This window comes from Serinus canaria, chromosome 1 (assembly GCF_022539315.1).
Source record: "Serinus canaria isolate serCan28SL12 chromosome 1, serCan2020, whole genome shotgun sequence".
NCBI lineage: Eukaryota > Metazoa > Chordata > Aves > Passeriformes > Fringillidae > Serinus > Serinus canaria.
The window spans coordinates 38,814,172-38,841,493 of NC_066313.1; the positions used below are offsets into that span (position 1 = coordinate 38,814,172).

The 27,322-nt window shown below is 37.1% G+C and overlaps 1 protein-coding gene across 1 annotated transcript in view; it reads left to right on the forward strand.

The window, feature by feature from the left end:
* Nucleotides 1–27,322, forward strand: part of CNTN5 (contactin 5) — a 315,435-nt gene that overhangs the window by 272,323 nt on the left and 15,790 nt on the right. Inside the window, exons 15-18 of the mRNA XM_030234928.2 lie at nucleotides 8,112–8,270; nucleotides 8,693–8,842; nucleotides 18,135–18,205; nucleotides 20,399–20,633. Of these exons, the coding sequence (XP_030090788.1) occupies nucleotides 8,112–8,270; nucleotides 8,693–8,842; nucleotides 18,135–18,205; nucleotides 20,399–20,633 (615 nt within the window). The remainder of the gene's footprint in view (nucleotides 1–8,111; nucleotides 8,271–8,692; nucleotides 8,843–18,134; nucleotides 18,206–20,398; nucleotides 20,634–27,322) is intronic.

Genomic DNA, 27,322 nt, shown 5'->3' on the forward strand with positions numbered 1-27,322 from the left:
TTCTCTTAAAACACATAATTTCTAATGAATTCATTTGAAGCACTGCTTTGCCATAGGCTGCAAGAAAAAAAAGCTTGAGTAGAAAAATGTCCTACCAAAGCTGTTTTCTGTATATTCTCTGCTCTTTCTTCTGCAAGCTTGAAGGTTTGTCTGGAGAAAAACGTCTGCAGTTCAGCAAAGAAAAATAGTGGAAGTTGGGAACACCACCCTAGAGTCTAACTTGCTTTCACATAAGTCATCATGAGGCTTCGTGTAGTCAATTACAGGCACACTTTTAGATACACTGAGATGAGCAGTAGTCCTGGTTCAGCAACAGTTTCCAGGAATAAGAGAGTTTCTTGCAGATTAAGGGATCCGTGCAAAACCTGCTCTAATCCTTATCTCATATGGATGGGGACAGTGCTTCAAACATTTAGAGCAGAGTGAGTGATTTTTGCTATATAAACCACAATATTGGTAGAGACGATAATGACACCACAGACACCAGAATAGGTTTTTTTCCCAGTTATCCATTTTATACATGGCATTACTTTTTAGAAGCATCATGACTGAATTAGAAATACAAAACTGTGAATAAAAAAGATTGGTTTACATCTGTGAAAGCTTCAGTGCCCAATCAATGCTACCAAGTTTCCAAGATGTTAATGCTTATTTAATCAATGAAAGCTTTTTATCACAACAAAATACTGGTTTCAGTAACATTAAGTTTTCAAATTAATTCCATCAACTCTTACTTGCAAATTAGTCTTGCAAAGCTGCTTTACAATTCATTATAAGTAAAAGAGTAAGTTTGTATAAGTTTCAGACTACTCAGACAGATGCTGGATGCTGCATTATGCACTGCCAGTCTATGGAGTAGCAAGGTCATCTCCAATTTTTCTTTCCTTAAAATTTTCCTGCCTAATCACAAAAAGCAAATTCTATTAGTCCTAAAATTACTTACTCAATGTTTGAATTTTTTCAGTGAACAGTGTAAACAAAGGTAGAGAGGGTTGACAGTACAAGGTAACTAAGCCTGGGAGACGGTAGCTAAGATGACCATGAGGTCTCTGCCAGCAATGCAGCAGCCAGGCAAGTTGGCTCAAGTTTTGAGTTTGAGTTGCTAACTAATGACATGAGCCATTTTCTAAACCAGAAAATATTTCAAACAAATAAAATGCATAGAAATTTTTTATTCATGTTTCCTTTTATTTATCAATGACCGTATAAAAATCGTTTCAGCACATCTAGTCCCCTAATAATTTATATATTTTTTAGATAGATAGATAGATAGATAGATAGATAGATAGATAGATAGATAGATAGATAGATAGATAGATAGATAGATGCAGAGATAGAGATAGAGATAGAGATAGAGATAGAGATAGAGATAGAGATAGAGATAGAGATAGAGATAGAGATAGAGATAGAGATAGAGATACGGCCATCACTCTCTACAACTACCTGAAAAGCTGTAGTGAGGCAGGGGTCAATCCCTTCTCCCATGTAACAAGCATCAGGATAAGAGGAAATGGACTCAAGTTACACCTGGAGAGCTTAAGGTTAGATATTAGGAAAACATTTCTTCTCTGAAAGGATAGTATTGGAATATGCTGCCCAGGGAATTGGTGGAATCGCCAGTTGTGGAAGTGTTCAAAGGGTGCATGGTTGAGGAATTGGTGATTAACACAATGGGGCTAAGTTAATGATTTGACTTGATAATCTTAGAGGTTTTTTTCCAACCTTAATGATTCTATGATTTCATCATTTAATAAAAGTACTTTATAAAACATTTTTATATTACATATCTACTATCAAATCTACTTTAGGAGAAATAATGTATTGGTGTCAGTTACAGTACAAATAGACCTGTGACATCTAAGCATACAGTTTAATTTGTTTACTCATTCATCTACACTTAAGGATTTTAGTAGATTTAGATACCGGTTATTTTCTGGGTATTTTAGTAATTGTTTACTCACTGAGTTTGCTTTTATTATCCTTTTCACTCCTACAGCTCAAATTGTGTTTTCTATTGTTATGGATGTCAACAGACACTGCGATTTTTTAAGAGTAAAAAAAAATAAGGCCCAGTCCTCTTAAATCTCTGCATAAATGCTGTATACCCTTGGAAAATTATGATCATATATGGAGCTAATTAAAATCCTTTGACCAGTACAAATATTAGTTAAAAACAAAAACAAACAAACAAACAAAAAACATGGAAGGAAGCTTCTTTAAAATTGGGATGAAAATCAGCTTCCTCCTACCACATAACACATGTGTTTTAAGTCTGTGCCCCGAGAGATAAGCAAATGCACTGTGCATGCCTACTGTAAGTTATGTGAGCATTGAGATCAAACAATCAAACATCTACCTGCAAGCTGTAAGATGTTGAAATGAAGCAGAGCACAATCCGGCAGTGTGAAGGGATGAAAGTCTTTGTGACTACAATCTGTGGCTCAAGTACACATTTTGTGGTCTAAAAATAAAATAAAAAGGTTAAAGCTATTCATCTTATAGACTGGCAAAACTAGCAATCTAAGCAACAAATCCACTCTTATCCTTTATTTTTTGAAAAGTAATGTTTCCTCAGAACTCTAGTGACCCGGAGCAAATATAACACAAGAACTGCTGGTTAGGTTGACCACCCTGCTCCTTTCTGTTGTGATATTGCCAATAAAACTTAAAGACAAGCACTTGGGCTTAAAGGCCTTCAAACACACTATTAAATGGAACATAAACAAGGTCAGCAGATTCTTGCTGGTCCTTGAAATTACATTTGAGCTGTAGCAAAGGCCAGGAAGATGCCCTGAGCACACACCCCGTTATTTGGACTCACAGAATATGTCCATAATACAGAGCTGTTCCCTGAGGTCAGAGGGTACAGCAGAGTTCCAATTCACACACTTACATTCCCAGTCCCCCTCCCTCAGGATGGGCATGGCAAGCCACCTGTAAGGATTTGTCCCAGCCCACAGGAATCCATTAATTGTGCCAAAGCACTGGTGGGAAAAATCATAATTTCACAGAGCTTTTGGCATTGTGATAGAGTCTGTCTGCCAACATAAGAGCAGGTAGGATCAGGGCTAGAGTTCAGATCTGTTCTTTGGCCCTCTTCAGTGTGCCAACTTACACATTTATTACATTGGAAGATAGTATATTGCTGTAGATGGAGGATCAGCCCTTTAGCCCACAGACCTCACCAAAACATTTCCAGCAATTCAATCTTGTAATAGGACCTTTAATTTTTTTAAATATTTTTAATTATATGAAGTGGAAATAGATTCATATCTTTTAAAAGCTGGTTTTTTTCTAGAGTTTGAAAATGATCCTTTGTTCTAAGAACCTTTTTTTACAAGGATCAACTTAGAGGTATGAACTTAATTCAGTCAAAAAGTATCTAGAAACAAATAATAAATTAAAGATCAGATGTGAGGTTGTTTATTAACTCAGTGCCTGAAAAAGACACACGTAATCCTGGGAGTGCTGGTGCTCACAGTAGGACTGGAGAGAGTGAAGGGAACAGCATGGACCAGGGTTGGGACAGCCGGCAAGGGATCCCTGCAGCACTAAATGTGGCTGGCAGTGCCAAAGAAAGAGACACTGCCAAAACTCAGTCTCTTACTGGGTTTGGGAACTGCTAGCAATGTGATCCAGGATCAATCCCTAGGCTAGTAGTGCTTTTGCACCTTAAATGAAATCCAAGTTCCCTGTGCTCGCCATACATTTGTGTCAACAAGTACCGCTACACAGAAGTCCAGCTCAGAGGTTCTGGACTGCAATCTGCAATCTGAGCTCAGAAAAATCAGCATCTCTCAAGGTTGCCTCATCCAAATTCACTATTTTTAGGTTTGCACAAGGCAGAGAAGTCATCAGGGCAAAGGGGCACAACATGACAGGTACCACTAAGGGACTTCTCAGGCAGTGCACCAGGGATTTATCTTGACCCTCATCCCTGAAATGAATTGAGACTATCCAGGCTGAAATAATCAATGTCTGTTTTTACTTACATTCCAACCCTAAGCCTAACCTTCCTGTCTATCCTGACACTGGCTGGGTTATAACCTCTCCATCAGCCCACAGCCCTTATGCACCTTACAGAAACCACACATGGGGGACTCACATTATGGATGCATCCATTAAAACCAGAGTGTCTCTGGCATCTACTATACATCCAAATTCCTCTCCATCATCTCCTCTACCACATGTGAACACACAGTCTATCATAGCTGGGTACAGTAAAAGGGATTTATGCTGCAGAAGTCAAGCTCTTGTTTTATGCTGCAGTTCTATGTGCCTTTCCCACTATTCTGTAGTTACTGTCTCATTCTCGTTTCTTAACCTCTCATCTTCTTGATGACAAGCCAGTGCACCTTGTCATTCAAAAAGCAAAACTCTTCAGGTCAAAAAAATCTGTTTTTGTGAACTGCTACATATTAGGCTTCTTAGCTATTTGGTAAAAGTAAGAATTCTCCTGGTCAGGCAGCAGTGAAGTAAATCAGTGCATATTCTGGGATTCATAGGAAAGGGCACTGCCTCGCTGAATGACTACAGCTATTTTTGGTAATTGTTTTTCAAGAACTCTCACATTAGCATTGTATCATGGCAAGTAATCTAACAGCCTCTCAGGATGATCATTCCAACAATAAAAAGATACATAAAACAAATTTGCCAAAATGCAGTCATGCATGTCCTGAAATGAAGTATCAATCTATGGAATTGCTCTGAAAGGAGATAAACGACTGATATCCTTGACAGTGGATTCTCAGTGCTCCTAGAGTTGTATAAGAGCCTATCACAGCCCCAAATGTCTTCTTCATGAAGGTCGACTGCACCATAGTGCATTTATGACCAGTCATTTTCTGTCTAGTTTCCAGATAAGCATTTGAACAGACCATGCATTTTTTCCTCAATTGGGCATTCTCAGCTAAAAAATTGTTTTAGAGATCCGGAGCAATTACACAGCCCTTGGGAGAAAAGCCCTTCTGCATTAGCCATCTGACTGACACCATGAATGATAACATCCAAGCATCAAATTTAATGAGATTTCTACAAAAATGAGTGACATCTGCATAGCACTCATGTGCTGGCTAACTGTCATACATTTGTCATCACTGAGGCCTTTGTCCTTTATTAATCCACTTTCAAGAATGCCTGCTGTTGGAAATTGGAATGCTTTTTAGCAGTCACCCTGCAGACTGTGTAAAAGCACACATCTCCAAAAGCATAATGTCATGCCTAGCAATGCATCTAAAACATTTAAAAAAGAGGAGAGAGCTCTGACAACAAAATATATTGAAAATTTAGCAGGGGATGTCTGCATAAATATTATTTTACATCCTTTTATATCAGCAAGGTGCATATTCTTCTGTTATAATATAGTGGCTAGAAACACTTTAACAATATTCAGAGCGCATGGGAGAAATATTGTTATAAAGGAAATGTACTAAAATATTTCCCTTTAATCTTGTTTGTGCTTGGGACCATTATATAATTCTGGGCCTAGGGCTCCAACCCAGTAAAAGCATATGACTGCATCAAAATCCCAGCTTTCCTCTAAACTTTCCCTCATGGCTACAAATAAAAATTTCACTAATATTTTCCTAGATCAACAGATAGCCTGAAACAGCAGAGGATGGAGATTGAAGAATCACCCTATTTTATTAAATTAGCCCCAGGACTTTATCTTCTGAGACAAAGATCTGATCTGGTGCTTCCCAGCAAAGAGCAGCAAACACTTGGCAGGAAGAAGGAGTGCAGAGAACACATCTTTCTCCAATGTTTTCTTCAAGGAGGAAAAGCAAGCCATTTCCACTGCAAATGAAATGGGACTCCAGATGGCCAGGAGCTGCAAGGTGTCCAATGGGAGGCACCATTTTATTCCAGCTATTGCTTGTGGCTCGATCAAAGGCACTGACAGCAGCAAAGACAAGCCTGGTGAGCAGGCAGAGCAAGGGAAGAGGAGAGATTCCCAGAACTGATGTTCATTGCCCATGGAAGTGGAAAACCTTGTTCCTTGTTCTTCCTATGGCCCAGAGCCATGACCTAGTCCTGTGAAGACTGCAGCTACTGCTGCAGTGACTTGCTGACCTTGTCGTGAAGACAATATTCTTCCATCATACACCCACAGTACTAAAATTTACTGAATTGAATCTCCTGAATTTCAAAAATTTTTCCTCTTTCTTGTCACTATTATTTCTAAATGCAATGTATTTCTACATTTTATTGTCAATTAGTCAATTGTAGATCATTACCAAGTAAATAGAAGCAAGTGAATAGCACAATTTGCTCTCATTTTTAGGATTCAATGATTCTTTCACTGTGAAGATATTGATTCCAACTATTTCAAAATTCTGATCCTACTGCTGTCACAGTTCATGTAGCCATGTTTTGGTTGAAGGCATATCAGAGGAAACACAAAGCTGTTTGCAGCTGCAAATGACAAAAAATCACAGTACATACAAATATTTCAATTAATGGGGTTTTTTAGCCTTTGATGTTCAGATGGATTTGTTTCTAATCATGCACTAAGAAACCCAGCCGGAAAATATTCGATTGCATGAAATAGCAGTAAAAGATAAAAATGCTGGACTCTGCAGTGCAGAAATACTGGCTGCAATTTCCTCTTCAAAGGGACGCCCCAGATCCCCATGTTTGCCACCTTGATCTGCAGGTGCTGAGCTCTGACACTTCAGCAAGTGCCACCATACCACTCAGAGGAGCTCAGAGAAATGGAGGTTTCCAAAGGTTCTACTCTGCTACAGCTCATGATATGTTCAAACAGCATTGGGCTCCCTCAAAAGTGTACCAGCAATGGCTTTCTATTGATGAAGTTTTGTTCCCTTCCGTCAGTTCCCTTTTGGGAGAAAGTGCTCCTTAGTGCATTTCAGATTTCACAGTCCTCCATCTGTGCAGGAGCACAAGCAAAATATCAGCCTTCAATAGCAAGAAGATGGAAAACAAGTGGAAGGGCCTTGGATGCAAAAATAAAATTCTATTTTTCATAAACAATTATTGCTATGAATATAATATGAACATTTTTTGGAAGCATCAGGTTCTGTCCTCCAGTACTTATACAAGTTTTATGTATAAGGAATGGCAAGAAAGAGCTTTGTTTTGCATTTACACATGACAGAGAGACACATTTTCCCCAAAACATCTGGTTAAAAACAGCTATGGAGGAGGATCCTGAACCAGGACAAACTTGCCTCCAATTTAGTTCAGCAAGTGTAAACGGACACTGTTTTCAAACACCAGTCATATCAATCATCAAGAAGAATTAAATAAGAAAATTATGGATGGGAGTAGGATGATACAGCCACATTTTTCTTTGCAAAGTCAAGTTTGTTACCAGAGACCTCACTTATTGCAGCAGTCACATGGCCTATACAAATGGTGACTAGCATACCCTCATTCAGAGCAGCTAAATGGAAAAAAAATCCTTTACTTTTCAAATTAAGAAGTTTCTGTGTGGTGGTTTTTTGGGTTTTAAAGGCCCCGAAGTAATTTTCAGCTTTTAAAATATTTGGGTTTGGGTTTTCTCTTAGTTTTAGTAGCTTTCAATTAAACAGCTAATGGACTTCCAGCAGGAACCCAGGCAGCTATCCTGAGTGAGTGAATTTGAGAAAAAGGATGAATTCTGTATTCTTGATTTAGGTATTAGTGATATTATTGTTCTTCATGAAGAACGTTCTCCTGTCCTTCATTTTTCTCACCATCTGTCTTTCTCTCAGACAAATCTCACACAAATAGATGACTGTGACTGTTCAGTCTAGCCTGGATGCTTCTTAAATATCCTCTTTTTTTCCCTCTAATTTTAGGTTCAGAACAATTATAATGAATTTTTGGGGGTGTTTTTTAATCTGTTTCTATTTTTAGTTCTTCAGCTGTCACTCTGGCAAGTTGATTGATGCTCACTCATGCAGCATCTAAAGAATAGCAACAATCACAGTTTACCATCAGAAATCAGTGGAAATGAGGTATCTCCATGATGTAGTCCTGTGTATCTTACCTCTCGTATTTCATGGATATTGAACTCCACTGGGCCCCTGCAGAATGCATCTCCTATAATAATGCTGCACATCCACCATGATGGTGTAGTCTGTTTGATTATTCCACTTTATTTCTAGGTCCTCCTGGTCCCCCAGGGGTTGTAATAGTGGAGGAAATTACAGACACAACAGCAACACTCTCCTGGAGTCCTGGGGCAGACAATCACAGCCCTATCTCCCTCTACAACCTGCAAGCACGCAGTCCATTTTCTCTTGGCTGGCAGACCGTAAAAACAGGTGAGAAAAATTTTCAAACAGCACAAGTAGACTATTCAAGACTCCTGATCATAACAGTAATAATCACTGGCAACTACAGGAAAAGATACTCTTCAGAAAACAATGACAAATTAAAATCACTGATTTTTTTTTCTTTTTTTTTAATTCCTTTTGTGTTACTTAGCAACAGCTCTGAAAGGACAGCACAAAGACACCTGCCACGATGCATCTGTGAATAAACAGAAAGCTCTCCCCTAAATCCTTCAATCTGTGTCTTTTCAGGAATACTACAGTACCAGAAACCTAGCTGTGATTTCTGACATATTAGATTCTTGATGTCGATCATTTCTAATGGCCAAGTTGTACCACAAAGACTGCTTTCTGTTGAGATACTGCCAGCTGCAGGTTTCTGAGTGACTTATACATTTCTTTATTGTCTCCAGTTCCAGATCTGATAAGTGGTGACATGGAGTCTGCTATGGCTGTGGAACTGAACCCTTGGGTGGAGTATGAGTTCAGAGTAGTAGCAACCAATAAAATTGGGACTGGAGACCCAAGTGCACCATCACGAGTGATCAGAACTAATGAAGCAGGTAAGGAAAGGATAAAAAGATTATTTTTACAGCACTATCAAAAACAAGAACTGCTTTAATATAATAATAAAATTAATGTCTTTTTACTGGTACACATCTGTGTGTCAAGTAATCACTGTTCCAAGGTGATATTCTTTGTAGTGGGGAGACAGTTTGTTTCAATTACAGGAATATTGCTTAACTTGCAGAAATTTCAAATAAAACTATTCCCTGCTCTTCTACTCCATCTGAGCTACCTTACTTTTCATCTTACACTTAAGCCATTGCTGTCTTTCCTCTGCTAAACTACTGCTGCTCCTAAATTAGGCTGTTTTGCAATCTCTTCAAACAACTGCACTACTAAGCAGCCTCTTTCCCCAAATTTTTCATAACTTCTCTCACTGACAGTGCATGGAATTTTTTCAGCAAGACAGGGAAATCATAAAAGTCTTCTTAATTTAAAATACCTTGTATTCTAAGTGTTTCTTTGCTTTGCACACTCTACTGTGAATAGTCACTACATTTTAATAAATTTCATTGTATTTCTAATTGGGACGATACTTTGGGAGACCAGAAAAAACCAAAATATCCTATTTGCACCTCTTGAAAGTTACCATGGACCTATAAGATTTGGAATCATTGACAATATCTTCTTTATCTTCATTCTGCCCAAGTTAAAGAAGATAAAGAAGGATTCGGAATCTGAGAAAAATACCTAGGCACTTAGAAAGATGTTTTAAGAAGCAGAAAGAAGTAGAGATAGGATTTTGGACAAAGCCTCAGATGAGAACTACATGTTAGAACACTTTCAGATTCCTTTTCTTTTTGTTGTTGTTATTTAGGATGCCTAGATTATTTTGTGTTTTGATGTTTCATCAGTTGAATAATTTTTAAGTAAGACATTGCACCACTGTGAAGACCTCACACCTGCCTTCTCAGTGACCTCCCCACAGGCACTGGGAGCTGCTGTTGGTCCCCCAAGACCATCTCTGCACCAGGCTGAACAAGCCCAGCTTCCCCAACCACTCCTCACAAGGCCACTGCTCCAGCCCCCCTTCACCCCAGTGGCTTCCCCTGAACTTGTACTTGTTGATCAATGTCTTCCACATTGTGGCACCCAAAATTGGATGCCCTTTTTCAGATGAAGTCTAACAAACCTATCTGCAGTTGTAATAAGACATATTTATGTTTTTCTGCTTTTAATAATGGTGTAGTTGCCAGCTGATATTAAATTTCACTGTACAATCACAGAACAGCACTGAAGTGATTTGGTTCCCATTCACACGTGTTGAAAGATGCTTCCTTTAAAACTCTCCCTCACCTTCTTCAAGCTCCCCACAATGTGAAACTCAACAACTTGATAGCAGAAGCTTCAGTTGATCCATTATATTGTTCCATTAAGAAAAAGAGGACATGCAAATTAAATAGAAAGCACAAATTTTTATTTTTTTAAAAACTCCCTTTTTTCACCACCGTTATTCTTTCCTTAATTTTGTACCATATTTCATTGGCAATACAAATTCTTATGGACCCCGGTGTTTGAACAAATTTTCTTTTTATTCAGATGATATATATCAGAGAGGAGAAAAATATTCCAGAAAAAGTTTGTCCTGAAATAGGTTGCACCCCTGGTATTATGCTCTTTCAAACTGAGTATTTTCACTGTTTTCAAAAGTATGGTTCAGTATATCAATTGACCAAGTGCAGTTAAATTGTAGGCTTAAGTTATCCTGACAAACTGAAGTTTGAAAATGTTAAATTTCATCCAGCTGCATTTTTTTAGGGTCCTTCTCCTTCTTGCCCAATGTTTAACAAACTAAGACTCTATTTGCTAAAACATATTCTTATAACTCAAGTGAAACTCTTCTTAATGCATATTCATTTTCAACATTCTTTGCAACTTTACTTCTGTAAAAATGAATTGATAAATCATAATATTGATCAGCAAAAACAAAATTATGGGAAAGAAAAAGCATGCAATGTTTGATGAATTTTTACCTGGTGCTTGGTATTCCTTTCTGGGTAACATTTCACTGGTTTTGCCATCAGAAAGAACAGATTTTTTATCTCAAGAAAATAGAATCTACACAGACTTGTTAAATTGGAACAATAAAACAATGGACTCTGCTTTAAATAAAGAACCAAATAAATAAAAAAAAGTCCAAACTGTTAAACATATAGTTCTTTGAAAAATGGCATAATGCACATAATATGTATGGCACTCTTGAAAGGTCAGAGCCTTCATGATCAGCTTCATTCAGGCAGCCAGCTTTTCCTTATCTTCAGATATTCCTGAACTTCAGAGTCTGTTGCCTCTGTATTCTGAAATGCCTTTCACTGATTTTGGGAATTATCACCCCTGGTATAGTTTTTAGATGCCAAAGAGAAAAGAAACCAGTAATAGTTTTCATTGTCTTACAGTAGTTTTCATATGGGTTTTCAAATTAGCACATAATTGCCTATCTTAGTGAACCCATTGAGCCATTTTCCACAGTCTCTCTATTACTAATTGTTTTTATCTGAAAGCTTCAAGGGAACTGTCTATTAGCATGATGCCCAGTTCTAATATTGTAGTCCTCAATTCTTAAAGGACATTTATGTGAAAGGTATATTTCAGAAAGAACATGGCATGAACCTCTGTACTCATGACCCAGGCAGAACAACCTGGCTGTTGGCACTGATGGGGGATGTGGCCCACAAGTGCAAATGGGCAGGTTGCTCCTGCACTGGGTGGAAATCCAGAAATATTCATCTCCCAGCTGAGAAAGTGACTGTGACTGGTGTTCAGATAAGAGCTGAGAGCCTTCAGGCTGAATGGTAGCTGTGTAGACAATCCACAGAGGCAGCAAATGTGTGATTCTGATTCCATTATCTTACACCTAAATGGAAATCTGCATGTGTAGTTTAATGGCACAAGAAAATTTGATTGGAGACTAAAGTCTCTTTTTATCCCCATACCTCACTTATTTTATCTCTCCTTATCCAAGATAGTAGTAACATTTATTAGTCCATTATCTAAAAATACTTACAAAAATAACAATTCAGATGGTGTAATGAAACCAACAGAATAATAAACAGGTTTTTACTTGCTTTAATTTTTTTAATTGAACTCTAATCTTGTTACTTAGCTCATATTTAGTTAACATGATTGCTTTTCATTGCTACTTCCACTGGAACTGAAAAAACCCACAATTTTCTGGCACATCTAACTCACAGCCAGCTGCTGCATTTTTGTCAGTTCTAGCCTTGATACATATTTCACAGGTCCACAAGTTGCAAAGAGCCAATAACACGAATTTAAACATGTCTGGCATTCCACAAAGACAGTCGGGGCATTTGAAGCCTGGGGGCAAAACATCAGTTACATTATCTATTCATGGGGAAACATGGAGAGAGAGAAATTGAGTGGAATCAAAGTTTAACCTGTTAATCATGCATGCAAACTTGATTTTAGGAGGTAACAATGTAAGGCACTCTCTTAGCAGCAGACTCTACATTTGCTGTATTTTAAAGAAATCCTTATGCTGCCTTAAGTTGCCCTTATTCTCAGCTAGAACTCCTTCACAGCATAACAATAAATGTCTCTGTCCCGGGAAAAAAGTTGACCATTTTAGACTGGCTTTATTTTCAGGTTTTTTTTGTTGTTGGGGGTACTGTTTTATTTGTGATTTGTATAAAAGAAGTTCCAGCTTTTCCCATTATTAAAACTATTTTTGTACTGGAAAAAAAAGTATTGATAACCTGATGCATCTGGGACATTCACAGATGAAGGCATGGTCTACTTAAGCCTTTGTAGAAAAAGTGATTTTTCCACAAAGGAAAACAAAAGGAGAAACTAGGCTGCAATCACTGACTGGAGACTTCTTAGGCTTTGGATTGCAGGGGCAAACTAATATTGACAAGGAATCCAAATGTGTGTGTGACAGAAAATGGGGCAGAAAAGACCTGCATCTGTCCCACAGTATCCTATGTATGCCACAACATTCAGGATTTCAGCTCCATAGGTGGTGATTTGGAGACTATTCAGGAAGAGTCCTGGAGTCACATGTGATCCTCTTGTCAGTGAATAGAACAGAATTCAAGCTCATAATTAATTATAAATATTAATAATACAGAGGAAATGAGAACAACATTTCAGATTCTGAGTCCAGTAGGGATATCCTTGTTTTCCAGTAGTTGAATATACATGCCAACCACATCTGAGATGCTGGCATGTTGTACATTTCATTCCTGAACAGGGGAGTTGTGCCTTGTTATTCTGGGCAGGTGACAACTTGGGGGCTGGTCTTCCACAGAGTGAAAGCATTTTCAATTAACACCCTCCTGTTTCCCAGATCTGAAGTATGGAATTGGGGATTTGGGAAATCTGGACTCATTTGGTTAAGAGAAAACTATAAATTTGGACTGCTCAGCTCAGCATCTCTTAGTCTTGAAACAGGAGTTTAGTAAGACTATTACTTCTCTTTGTCTTCCATTTAGCTCATCTATCCCCTATTAAAGGATAGGGACCAAATCTAGGTACAGGTTTCTACTGCAATAATGCAATCAATTATACTCAATTATAATAATTATAATTTTGGCTGCTAAATATTTTTTCTTCTCAAAAAATTAAGATAGACTACAAAATTAAGAATCTGTATTTTCTCTTCACAATAGACAAAACACATTGAAAACTGGGGAAAAATTTCCTTGGGGGGAAAAAAAAAGGTAAACAAACAACAACACAAAACAGAAACACTTTTAAAGTATTAATTATTCATTCAAAACCATTTTTTAAAATTTATTTGCAAGACTGAAATGTTAAAAAGACCATAAACTGGCCTACAAGTAGTTTCAGCTTTTCCAGGTTCACTGTGATATTTTCTTATTTATTATTTGCTTATTTATTTTTCCTTAGCAAATTGGAACTAAAATAATAATTTTGAATTGAAAATCTCTGTCAACTCAAGCCAAAATATTCTCATCTGTCTTTCTAGTTTTACTTTTTCTATTTTTAAAAACTGAAGCAAAATACAAATTTTATATTTTTTAAGGTCAAACTACTATGCATCATTTTTTGTAATGTAAAAATGAAATATTTAGCGAGTTATAATATTTTTCCCAAAACTGAGTACCAAGAATCTTTGAATCGGCTCATCTTTGCAGTCCACCATTTCCATTCAAAAATAAACAAAAAACCTAAACTAAAAAGACAGCACAGATAATCCATCAGCCTTGCAAACTGAAGAAAAAGTAATTTTTACCATCTAATTAAATTACCATAAATCACAGAGCAATTTCAAAATTTTGGAAATCACAGTGAAAGTGAAAGTAAGTGAGCATCTACCCCATATGCTTGTGGTTTCATAGCTATGGAATTACCCACCACTTCAAAAGCTTCCCCATTTAATTTTTTTACATTTAAATATAGGTTTAAATATACTCATGACACTGTCAGCATTTTTCAGCACTTTATAACCACTGTTCCTATACATGAAACCCTCAGCAATAGCAATTCTGTGTATATATTTTTTTCTAAATTAAAGTTCTCTGCTTTTCATCCATATTTAGCTTGTAATGATAGGATACACATGAATTATTAAACAATTTTCATGGTTTCCTGTGTAAGCTTTATCCTTGCATATCACCTTTGCTTCATTTATATCTTAAGTATCTTGTCAAATGCTTTGTAGGACTGCTGAGGGCTACATTCTCTGTGCCTGCTCTTAGAGAAAATGTTAATGGGTTTTTTGTTTGGTTTAGAAGAGATAAGTTTTAATAGAGTTTAATTTGACTTTCATTTCCAGCATATCACAGTAATTTCTTGAAAATGGAAAACAGTAAGAAAGAAATCCTGTTTGCATTCCAATCAAACTCCTGGCACATTCATTTCAAGATTTTTGCTTGTTTGCACTAAGTGGGGGAGTGTATTTATTCAGAAGAAAAATACCAAACTTCTCAGCTTTGATAAACCCTCAACAAAAAAATGTCCTGATGTCCTTGTTCTCCAGACCCATGTATCCTTTTCCCAGGAGCCAAGTTTAGGAATCATATTGATGCATTTGGTGCAAATGCATCTCCATTTGAGAATTAGCAGCATAAAAATTGGGGAGGCAGTAATGGCATGGCAACAAACTCAAGCCATGAGTGAGTAAATTCAGATATAACATTGATAAAAAGCGGATGGTGCTGAAACCATGGCTGATGTACAGCCTTGGTGTCTGGCAAAAAATGTTTCCTTTTAGTAGTTTCCTTCACTTAATAGTTACTCATTTCAAACTGTTTCCCTCTAACTGTGTATGCTCCACTTTGCTGCAGTGCAGAGGAAATTTATTCTTTTGACACATTTATTCTTTTAATGGTTATTCATTTGAAAGAGTTTCACTGTGTGAGTGAACATTTTAGTTTCATGCAAAAGAAATTCATCGTTTTGACAGTTTTATTCTTTTAACGTTTATTCATTTAAATAGGGCCACAGTCTGCAATGCTGTTAACAAGAAAACTCCAGAAAGAGGGTGCTGCAGGTTAAATAGGTTCATCATTTTGGATACTTCAAAGGACTACAGCATACTCTCTCATTTCTAATGTGGCAGGCACCTACATAAAAACTTCATTTGTCTCTATAATTTACCCAAAAATATCTTAGAGAGTCAAGAGAAAAATGGGTGCTAAACAAGGTTTAAATATGCTCCATTAAAGATGGCATCATAATTTTTGGATGCTAATTAACGGTCACATGAGTCTTCATCTGCATCCTTTCATGCTAGACCATTCCTCACACTGTTGCACATTCATTGTATTCTTGCTATGCCTTTTTTAAAGCCAGAGGGAAATTCTGCTTCTGAAAGGAAAACTTCATAGCCTTTTTGCCATGAGGAAGGAAGGGAAGGAAAGAAGGGAGGAAGAAGGAAGGAAGGATCGTAAGGAATTAGGCGACATTAATGGCCTGCCCATTCCTTCCCTTACGTACTTCCTTCCTGCCCGGCTGACGACAGGTCAGGCCATTATAGACGTCCGTACATGCAGTGCAGTCCTACTGCCTTCCTTGTTTATTACATTTTCTTCCTTCCTTCCTGCCGCTTTGTCTACTGCTGTCAGAATTGCCTTGTGCTGCCCCGTCCTGAATCCCGCTGCCAGTTTTTGCGTGTGTTGCTTTCAGTCTTGTCTATCGCAAACTGTACACTTCTCTAGCTTTCCCTTTTTTTCTTCCTTCCTCCTCCTAATTTTCTTCATCCGTCAGTAGTACCGTGCAGTATTCCGTTCCTGGCTTCCTGACTGAAGTTAATTTCTGTAATGAATGAATTCTGCATGAGGGATATTAATGATGGAATTAATGACTTCCTCTCCTTGTCCTTCTTCCTTCCCTGACGTCTTCACCTGTCCTCCTCACTTCCCGTTCCTTCCGTTCCTTCCCTTCCTTCCTTTCCTGCCTTCTTATATACTTCAGTACCTTATTACAAGAAGACTACTTAATTCATTACTGTCATTCATTAACTGAATGCATTAACTTACTTAATTCCTTCCTTTCTTTGCTTAATTAATTATGTAACTGCGACGGATTTTCTGTAATGAGTATTGTTGACGTAAGTGAATGGACGTAATTTAGGCAAGTAAATTACTGCACGTCAGAGGTAAGGAATTAATTACTTCATTAAGTACTTACTTTAAAAGTTAAAAGTATTACCATGACTTAATATCTTACGCCTTAAGTATGAAGGCAGTCCAGACTTAATTACCTTCCTTCCTTCAATTCCTTCCTTCCTGCCACCTTCCTTCACGTGCCTTTACCTTCCTTCCTTCCGCCTTTCCTCTCTTCCTTCCTATACCTCCTTCCTTCCTTCCTTACCTTCCTTCCTTCCTTCCTGCGGCCGTCCTGACGCAGTTTACACTTAATTCCCTTCCTTCCTTCCTTCCCCCTTCCCTTCCTTATCCTTGCCTTCCCCTTCCCTTCCTCCGGCCTTCCCTTCCCTTATTACTTCTTCTTCCATTCCTCTTCCTTCCCCTTCCTTACTTGCCTTCCCCTTCCTTCCATGTCACTTTCCCTCACTTCCATGCCTACGGCCGCGCCCAGCTAATAACCCCCTTCCTCATTTCCAGCAGTATGAATCAGAATCAGTCCCTGCACTTTGTTTGGTTGCTTCATTTATGAGGAAAAGCAGAATCAGGCTTCTGTTCTTTATAGGGGAGTTGAGGGTTCAAAAAGTGACTATCCAAATGAATTCTGAAATCTTGGGTGGACAGACAGGGTCTAATAAAAATTGCATTTTCATTGAACTCAAGTTTTCAATGGTGCAGGAAACAGGGAGGACTGTAAATGTGTACATTTATTTAAATGCTTTTTTTTTGTATAGTTCAAAGGCACAGTGCTACTCACTAAATAAACTAAATGTGCAATAAGGCCTGAACACTTAAAGGCTCACAGTACATTTCTACCAGTGACCTATGTACTGATTTAAAGAAGAAAATAAAAAGTTTATATCTTATGACAAATTTAATCAAATAGAGAATGCAGGTTTTGCCTCCTCACAGTAAATAAACTCAAGACTTTGGCCATTTGAGGACTTTCATTAGAGGCACTAAACAAGGAAAAAGGAATTATACAATTCTAATGGAACAACGGATATTTCTGGTTTTAGAAAATGTGATAATCCAAATAAAAATGGTTACGGTAGTTATAATTTATTTTAAGGAATTTCATTCATTGCTCTTGTGCTTTAAAACTGCAATGATGAGTTCAATTTTTCAAGAACTGTGGGTAGTACTGCCTCCAGCATTTTGCAAGAAATCATGAGGGACATTAGAGGTTGGTTGCTTTAAAATTTCTGAAATTTGGCTCCCCAGTAGAGCAATGAAAAATAGATTTATAATAATTAAAACATTCTAAATCACTAACTACCTGAAAAATAATAGAGACATTATTAATTATGTTGCATGACTTTACTTGAAATCTGAAATATGTCAGATTTCTTGGCATTTCAAGTTGTTTGTTAAAAAAATTACAAACATTAACAAGGTGATTCCTGTTTTTTTCTCTTAGGTGATCTGTACATTGGTACATTGACATTTTTACCAATCTGCAGAAGACCTAGTGCTTAAGCAGTTTGGTTTTTTATTCCAAAATTATTTTCATTCTCTGCTTATGCTTTGTTTGATTTTTCTAGCCTGAAATGAGGCTGGAGCAAATTTTCTTTACCACAGAGTGCTGTGTTTTTATTCCTGTTCTGATTTAAGAGTCTCATGTCTTCTGCAGCAACTTATTGCAATGGGGAAAACTTCAATAACTTGGATATTCTGGTTTGTTTAGTTTTGTTTTGTTTTTCTTTTTTGCACACAGTGCCAAAGACACCTCCAGCTAATGTGAGTGGCAGAAGTGGAAGGCGACATGAATTAGTAATAGCATGGGAGGTAAGGGATTTTTCTGTTTAAAGGTTTTGTTTCATGTTAACTTCTTTGAGGCCGAAGTTAAGAGTACTCTACTGGGGTTTCCTTACCACAAATCTTGTCGACACATGAAGACAAAATACCACTCTTAAATATGTTCTAAAATTTCAAAGTACTGTGGATTTTCATGAGTTTTGAGTAGAAGACATTTTGGTATCAGCTCTGAAGTTCTACTAATTCATCAGGCTTTTCTTCCTGATGTACTTCTTGGGTTAATTTGATTTTTCTGGAATCTTATGTAAACACCTGATTGAATAATAGCCAAGAGAAGAGAAGGAAAGACTTATAAAATGTTTTAAACGTCAATTAAAAACTAATTATTTTTTAAATTGCTGAATAAAAATCAATTCAAGAGAATCTTGAGATCATATTTGGGATGCAAGATGCAACACAGATGTATAGTCATGCCAGTGGGAGAGTTGCTTTCTCTGCTAATTATAAAAAATAGTAGAACAGAGACTTCTCTTAAGCTGTTTTCAAAACTTCTGGATTTATCATTAACAGTTTCAGATTCATAAAAATTCATATATATATATATGTGTATATATACACATATATATATGTGTGTGTGGTGTGTGTATATATATATATTATATATATATATATATACCCCCTATATATATATTACAGAAAAAATCCATCAAATAAGGATATGGGTGTATAATGAAAAAATTTTAATCTTAGCCAATTTGAGGAGTGATTCAGATGGTAAGAGACAAACCAAATCCTAATTGTTTAAATTGGCAAATTTTAGGACATCTAAAGAGACTGCCTTCTGTTGGCACATCTGCCTTTTTTGACATCATCTACCAAAGGCAGCTGAGACAAAGCTGATTTCAGTTTGCTTCATATTCTATAGGGGTAAATATCAACATATCTCTTATTAGGAGAGAATTTGCTGAATCCTGGACAAACATAGCTGGTGGCTAGAACTGTTTCTGATGTGAATAGACCTAATCCCAGTCCCTAAGAAGATGTATTAGTATGCAGTATTCATATTAAGTGTCTTTACAACACCTGCCAGGTGACTGGGTTGGGGGACTACTGGAGAGTTTTATAAATCTCACTCGGTTAAGGGCCAGAGTTTTCTTCAAAAAAAAATCAGAAACCCATGAGTGAGACTAGGTTACAAAGTCTGTCTGAGATTATCATCCTCTGCCCATGAAGTCATGATTTTTTTTTTCCTGGGATGTGCAGTGCACAGCTTCAGAAGGATGGGTAGAAAATTTTGTCTGTAAATGAAGTGCCAGGTGATGAGACATTCACTTGAGATGTGGAGGGGAGAGAATTCAGTGTCCCCTGTGCCCCAGCTCTGATTCATTTGTCCATTAGCTGCATCTCTAGGATGAGCATTTCAAGAGAGGGAGTTTAGACACCCATTGTGGTACGTCTCACATAGGTTTAATATGCAGACAGCTGTTAAACATAACCTAGTTTCCTAAACTAGTCCATTGACTTCATAATAAATGTAAGCTACTGCTAATGTATTGATTAGCAAGAAAAGTACCATTCATTGACAGGTAAGTTTTATTTTTTGCAGTGTTCAGACTCTAAAGCAGGCAAATCCCTTTTCTAACTGCCTGCTTATGTCAGTGTCCCAGTTTAAGTGGCTAATTTCACAGGTCCTCTGAGGAAAGAAAAGAAAATGTGTTATTTTCCCCCCCCCAAAAAAAAAGTCAAATACTTTTTCAGACTTAAAACAACTTAGATTTATTACAATGCATCCTAAGTATTAAGTTGAACCCTGGAATTGAATCTCTAAGTCTTAACACTTGGAACAGAATTTAGACAGTCTGGCACCTAAAACCCAAAAGAGTCCCACTGTAGTAGGTATCACACACATCATCTTACTCACAATATATTGGTCTATGTTTTTAACAAGGACACTGATAGGGCTATTCCACCTACAGACAACTGGTCAAAGCATCCCAATAAAAAGTGGGATATATAAAAGAAAACACTTTTCTGAGCACAAGAGCTCATTCAGTCGTAGGACAATGACCTCACTGATGATTAGGTAAGGAAACTCTCTTAGGAAACAATTGTACTTATGAGGACAGGTATGTTAAGTAAAATCCTATAATGGAACTGTGATATTGTTTTAAATTAGTAAAATTATTTCTAATCATAATTAAATTTCTGAACTTAATTTTTCAGCCAGTGTCAGAAGAGTTTCAGAGTGGAGAAGGATTTGGATATATTGTAGCCTTCAGACCCAATGGGACACGTGGGTGGAAGGAAAAAATGGTGACATCTTCAGATGCCTCAAAATTCATCTACAGAGATGAAAGTGTGCCACCTCTGACTCCTTTTGAGGTGAAAGTTGGTGTTTACAACAACAAAGGAGATGGTCCCTTCAGCCCTATTGTGGTCATCTGCTCAGCTGAAGGAGGTCAGTTCAACCTGAAGTTAAATTGCATATCCTGAACTATACAAAGCCTTTTATATATAATGCATCTTCATGTAACATACTTCTTAAACCTTAAACTACAAATTTCTTTGCAGATGTGCTAAATAACATTAAACAGGTTTTGCAGAGAAAAAAGTGAACTAACTTGCCAAGCTTACCTAGAAAGAAATTTAAAAGTTTAGGAAGAGACTTCAAGCCACATCAGTCATAATTAAAAAAAAAAAAAAAAAAACCAAAAAAAAACCCACCCAAAAAAAACCCCCAGAGCCATGAAGGTTCCTCCCTCATACAAAATCATCAGCCTTAACTTTAGACAGGCCTTTCTCTAGCACTGAGCAAAGAAAGGATCCCATTTTCTAATGTTTCTGTGATTCATGATTCTTTTTTGATGGGTTAATCAGAAAACAGCCTAAAGAATAAATAAATTCACTTTTGAATGTTCATTTCCTAGTTAATGCATTCTAAAATTGCACAGAAATAAATTTTAACTTTTATTTCATTAGTAAAAAGTTCTGACTTTGCAATTATGTCCCAGTCTTCAATGTGAATTATAGAACTAGCTCCCAAGAACAAATGAAAAATATTTGTTGAAAATTTCTATTGAGAATCACTGTAAAGTCTAAACAGTATTTTGTGGGGCAGAAAAGAGCTAAATAGAAACAACCAACAAACACTAATTGATACTAGTAAAAAAACCTGTTCGTTTTTGACAGGACCCAGTGTATGGAACTCCCCATGCACAAAAAAGACAAATAAATGTTATCCACAAGAATATTTCCAGAAGCTCCTTTATTGAAATTTATAATTAACAGTTTTTCTTTGCCTTCTTGAGTTATTCTACTGTCTCCTATTAAGAGAGTAAAATTAGCAGAATCCTAGTGCAGATGAGAGGAATTTCAAACTCTCTCTGCAAAAATGTAATGTGAAGATAATAATATTTCATGTGAAGCTGGAAAACATTAAATGTTCCTTCATATTAATCCAAAATAAATCTATAACTTTGGAACCATGATGTAGCAGACAATGCCTACTACTATTCTCTCACAGTAATTACAGACATTGGAGCTGCTGTTTTTGCAAAAAGTAGTCCCAGTGATTCGGGTTTTTCCACTTTTTGAAACAGGATTACTAAGTAGTCATATTTTTATTGTAAAAAATGCATTTTAAAACGTAAAAATTGCAAAGCACAAGTTGAAAATTGTGACTTTCCTGTTTCTCGATGAAAATTGATGCTGTGAGGCCAATGGTGATGTTTATATTTTTTTATAATTTCATACTCTAAGCAGAAAGTTCTTTGCAAATAAAGTTTTGCAAAGGAAAGGAGCCAAACACTTCTTTTTTTTAGTAGCAAAAGGTGTTTTAACAGAAGCTGAATGCTGAATTGTAATAATAAACAATTTTTCTATCAGTTCTTTTATAATATGAGCTTTAAAAATGGTCCTAATAGAATATTAAAATTAACTTTCTCTAGAAACCAGCTTTTCTGATTTGAATTCAGTAACTTGAAAGTATCTATCAATTATAGCTTTGCTAATTCAGTCTCTGTATGTGTCTGTACATGAGGAATTCTATGGGCCTAAATATTTTACAAGACATATTTCAGGAAAAACTTGGGATGCTGTGACATTACAGTACAGAATTAATTTATAAAAAGTTTCCTCCAGAAAGAAAGCAAGGTAATTTACTGAAAATTTAAAGGAGCAATGAAACAGTTTGTTACAGCTAAATTCTGGGTAATATGAAGGTTGAGGACAACAGACATTTTAGTTTGCTATGAAAATGGAGAACTGCTTTTGAAAGAGGTATGGACTGTCATGCCTAGGGAGCTAAACTGAAGGAGCAATTTTTTCAAGGATTTCTATTGAACAGTAGATATTAACAATTGAGAGTACAATGTAATATGGTCCTAGGGGTGATCCAGCAAAGCCTTAGCTTACTTGCTTTTCATTACACATCCAATTCACTCAGGAAACATCCAGAGAAAGCAATGCAATAAAATTATTAAAAATTTAGGCTTTATGTTACATATTACAAGTCTTTCTACAACTGTAAATGGATCCACAATTGTTTAATGGCATAACAAATTGGGCTAAGTCTAAAACCTGTTGCCTCTGCTAAGCACTCTAGAAAAACAGTTTTCACAGGACAAATTCTGAACCATGAGAAATCTCATATATATTGAACATGAATGCATCTCCTTCTTCTTTATGACTGTGACAGCCCATTGTGTGATTCACAGTCAGAGCCCTTTGGTGATTGCTCTGAGTTGCTCTTAAGCAAGCAACTGGGCAGGTGGTGTTGAGTAAGGTGTTCCCTCAGTGAGCACAGCAGACTGCCCTCTGATTGCAGAAAGTGACTGTCTGGGGCAAAAAGGCTTAAAACATTGCCTTCTAAGCAAAAGAACACAGAAATTTGACAAAAAACACTGAGCACTTTTTCAGAAGTAAATTGAGTGGCTGTTTTTCGGTCTATTAAGTCAGATCATATAATAGAATCATAGAATGATTTGGGTTGGAAAGGACCTTAAATATCATCAGTTTTAACACACTGCTGTGGGCAGAGAACCTTCCACTAACCAAGTTGCTCAAAGTCCCATCCAGCCTGGCCTTGAACACCTTTAGGGATGGGGCATTCACATCTTCTCTGGGCAACTTGTTCCAAGGTCTCACTAACCTCACAGTAATTAATTTTTTTTTAACAACTAATCTAAATCTCTCCTCTTTTAGTTTAAATCCATTCCCCCTTATCCTGTTACTATGTGCCAGTATAAAGTATCTCTGCCTTTTTTTAAGCCTCCTTTAAGTACAGGAAGTTTAGTAGACAGTCTCACTGTGGCCTGCTCTTCTCCAGGCTGAACAGCCCCAACTCTCTCAGCCTGTCTTCATAGGAGAGGTTCTCCAGCCCTCTGATCAACTTCATGTCCCTCCTCTGGACCTGCTAAAGCAGGTCCAGGTCTTTCTTGTGATGAAGAGAGCTGATGCAGAACTGCAGGAGAGGTCTCAGCAGAGCAGAGGGGCAGAATCCCCTCCCTGCCTCTGCTGCCCACGCTGCTTTGGATGCAGCCCAGGATATGACTGGATTGGTTTATGGGCTGTGAGTGCACTCTGATAGCTCATGTTCAGCTTTTCATCCATGACAACTCACAAGGTGCTCTCTTAATGGCTGCTCTCAATTAGTTCTTTTCCCACTCTCTGTTTAAGACTGCCCCAACTGAGGTGCAGAACCTTGTACCTGACCTTGTTAAACCTCATGAGGTTTCCCCCATCAGACCCCCATCTACAGCTTGTCCAGGTCCTTCTGGATGGCATCCTCTCCTTCAGGAGTGTCAGCTGCAGCACTCGGCTTGCTGTCATCTGCAAACTTGCTGAGGGTGCCCTGGATCTCAATGTCCATGTCATTGATGAAGACATTGAAGAGCACTTGTCCCAGGACAGAGCCCTGATGGACACCACTTGTCACCAGCCTCCACCTGGGCATAGACCAGCAGGTATTTAGAAGATAGAATTTCACCAGTGGTCACTAAAACATCAGCAGCAGTGGTGACCCAAAGTTGAAGAGGCAAGAAAGTCTACCTGGTCATGGATACTTTAAGACCTTTTTCCTCCTTCACTAATCTTTTGACTTTATAAAAATCATCATCAGAATATAGTTCATGGGAAAGACTGCCCAGGAGCTAAAAGTGCGGATGAATGTAATGGAAGAATACAGAACAGAATGGAGAATCAGTTAAAAAGGTTGTACAAACCTAGACATATAGCCCATGGATAAAAGCAAAGCAAATGTATGTGTGACTCTCTGGAAAAGGTATCTATTCAGTAGGGAAGTTTGAAGGAAGAGCCTTTCCTGGAAAACATAGGAAAGGAAATTAAGCAAGTAATCAGAGAGAAAATAAGGAAATAGATGTGACATTTAGTGATGGTAAAAGGGATGATGGTAACCAGGAAGCAATTCTGAAGAGGGAATAAGGATGATGCTCAGAAAAAGCAGCATAGAAAAAAGATGCACAATTAACGCAATAAGAAGGCAGAACAAAAGGAGACAGTAGGCATTTCCAGCAGCAGGGAAGGATGAGCCTGAACTTTACATGAAGGAAAACTTTAGTAAGAGAAAGAGACATGAGGGCACAGCAAATTAGGCTACCTGCCAGAAGAAAGGTTGCAGTGTGCAGGCCTGAGGCTGAAAAGGATCATGAACAGAACAGAGAGAAACCTTCTGACCATACTTTCTGTCAGGAAAATAAGGTATTAGATTCTTGCTAGAAAATACTGAAACAGCACTGAAATTCAGTGCAGGTACAGATGAATTTTATCCACAGAAGAAAAAATACAATTGTAAAGGCACTAGACACTGAAAATAAAGCAATGAACGAAAATAATGTTAGCACTGTTTGTTACAACATAAACATTGATGCATCCTCTTTTTATGGATGACCACATTTCATCTAAATACTGAGGTGCCAAGAATTCCAAGGTTACTAATACAAGCTTTCAGCATCAGGGAAAACTACATGCAACCTCAGTGCATGGCTTTAATTCACTGGAAAATGAAAACTGGGGAAGTCACAAATATAACAGTGGAGGAGAAAATACAAGTGTGAAGGTATGATGGTAAGAAGATGGCAAAGGCTGTGCTGATAACAGTGATGGCCAGGCTGGCTTTCTTTAACAAGCGTGGCTAGACAAAGTATGAGCTACACAAGAAAGACAAAATAAAAGAAGTTGGATGTCATAACATGCTGATGAGGGGATAATGTATCAGCAAATAAAAATCACCATTTCGATAATTCAGAATAACCTTGGGTCCCATGGAATTGTGGAAAAGAGCAATTATAAAAGCTGGAAGTCAAGCTAGAGGTCAATTACTGATTACCCTGATCAATTTGGATGCTGAGAAAGACATTTCTAATTGTTGAAAAATACTAAAGACTGCTGTTATTTATCAGCAAATTTAGCTGTTCAGAGTAGTTTGGATGGTAAAAACTAATTAGTAAAGACTAATGACCTTGTGTTCTGGCTGTGCTAATTAGCAGATTCTTTATCCAGTACTGACTAGGTGAGAAGAAATAACAGTACAACAACCTTGTTCTGATGAATAATTAAGACACTATAGAAAAGCTGATCATAAAAATAACAGTGGTACACGTCATCATTAAAAAGCAGGAAATTATTTTATTAACTGGAATTAACTGTTGAAACTAAAAATAGAAGTGTTTTAGAGTGTCTCTAAGCGAAACATTTAAGAGATATTTGAAGTTTATACTGCAAGAAATGGTATATTTCTGAGACAGGACATTAAATCTGAGGATTTATAGATGTACCCTCTAAAAGATATTCAGAATAAGTGAAAAACATACATAATGCAATCCAAGTAATGAAAAGGATGAAAATAACACAAGTATAGACAAAAAATTAAGGTTCTTTTTATTTTTTAAGTAGAGAAAGTATATAAGGCATGAAAAATTGAAGTAAGTAAAGAATTGATGTTAAATATAATCAAGGAATGGAAAACAATAATTACAAACGTTATCATTTATTTTAAATAAATAAGATTATTAGACAGAATAGCCAATAAGAACATGAAAGTGAAAATTTTTAAAACTGTAATGAAAATGTCTGGTATTGCCAGTTGTCAAAAATTCAACCCTTTCCAAATTCAACAATGCAGAATTTGCTATTCAAATGTACCATAAATAAAATTTAATCTGTTCTTCTACTCAGGGAGATGGGGGACAAATTACACATAAAAAAGACTCAAATGTTTTAATTTGCATCAGGGCATTACTCTGATAAAACTATCACGTCCTGGGGCAGCACAAATTGCCCAGAGTCAACACAGATGATGCCAACAGTGTAATGCCACAGATAGCTGTTTGTCCATGCTCAGGGAGTTGCCTTGTCTGTCCCCATTTAGTTTACAAGTATAATTGCAGCCTAAAAGCACAAGGATAAATATGAATTAGAGTACTTTACAGTATGGAAATAGATAAGAATATAAAAGGAAATAGAAAGAACCCAAGTTTCTGGGAACCCAACTGGTTTCAGGATGAGTTAGGTCTTTTATAAAGGGTTGTTTTGTTAATGGTTGTCATCATGGGTGATACAGGATCAGTTCTGTTCATTTCGGTATCTAATTTCTCCTTCAGGCATTGACAGAATTATCTTCACAACAACTGAAAGATCTATAATTTTGATAAAGTGAGTAGTGAACACTACTAAAAACTTCTATATAGGAAATAGAAAGCCCTGAGCAATACAGGTTAAAGCTTGAAGACTCTAACCTTTACTGTTTAAAACCTCCTGAGGGACCCCAGAGGCACTTTTGTAATACATACAAGATGCAATGATACTGCACAGACCTTTTGTTCTTGCTTTGTATAGATTTGTGGTAATTCATTGAGCCAATGGAGATCCAAACTCTCAGTTATCCAGAGGTCAAAGGACCATACAAAAGCCATTGCAGTTATTTTTCTCCATATTTAGACAAATAAATTACTATTTTCTTTTCATTGAGAGGAAATAATATGCAATTGCACACCTTGGAATACAGCCTCAATGTCTTTAATTAAAATCTTAAATTCTTGAAGTCCTGTGATTCATTTCATAGCTAAAGCTGAGCTACTTGGGGTTTAGGTGAACCTGAAAATTAATTGGCAGATTAGCTGTAAACTACAG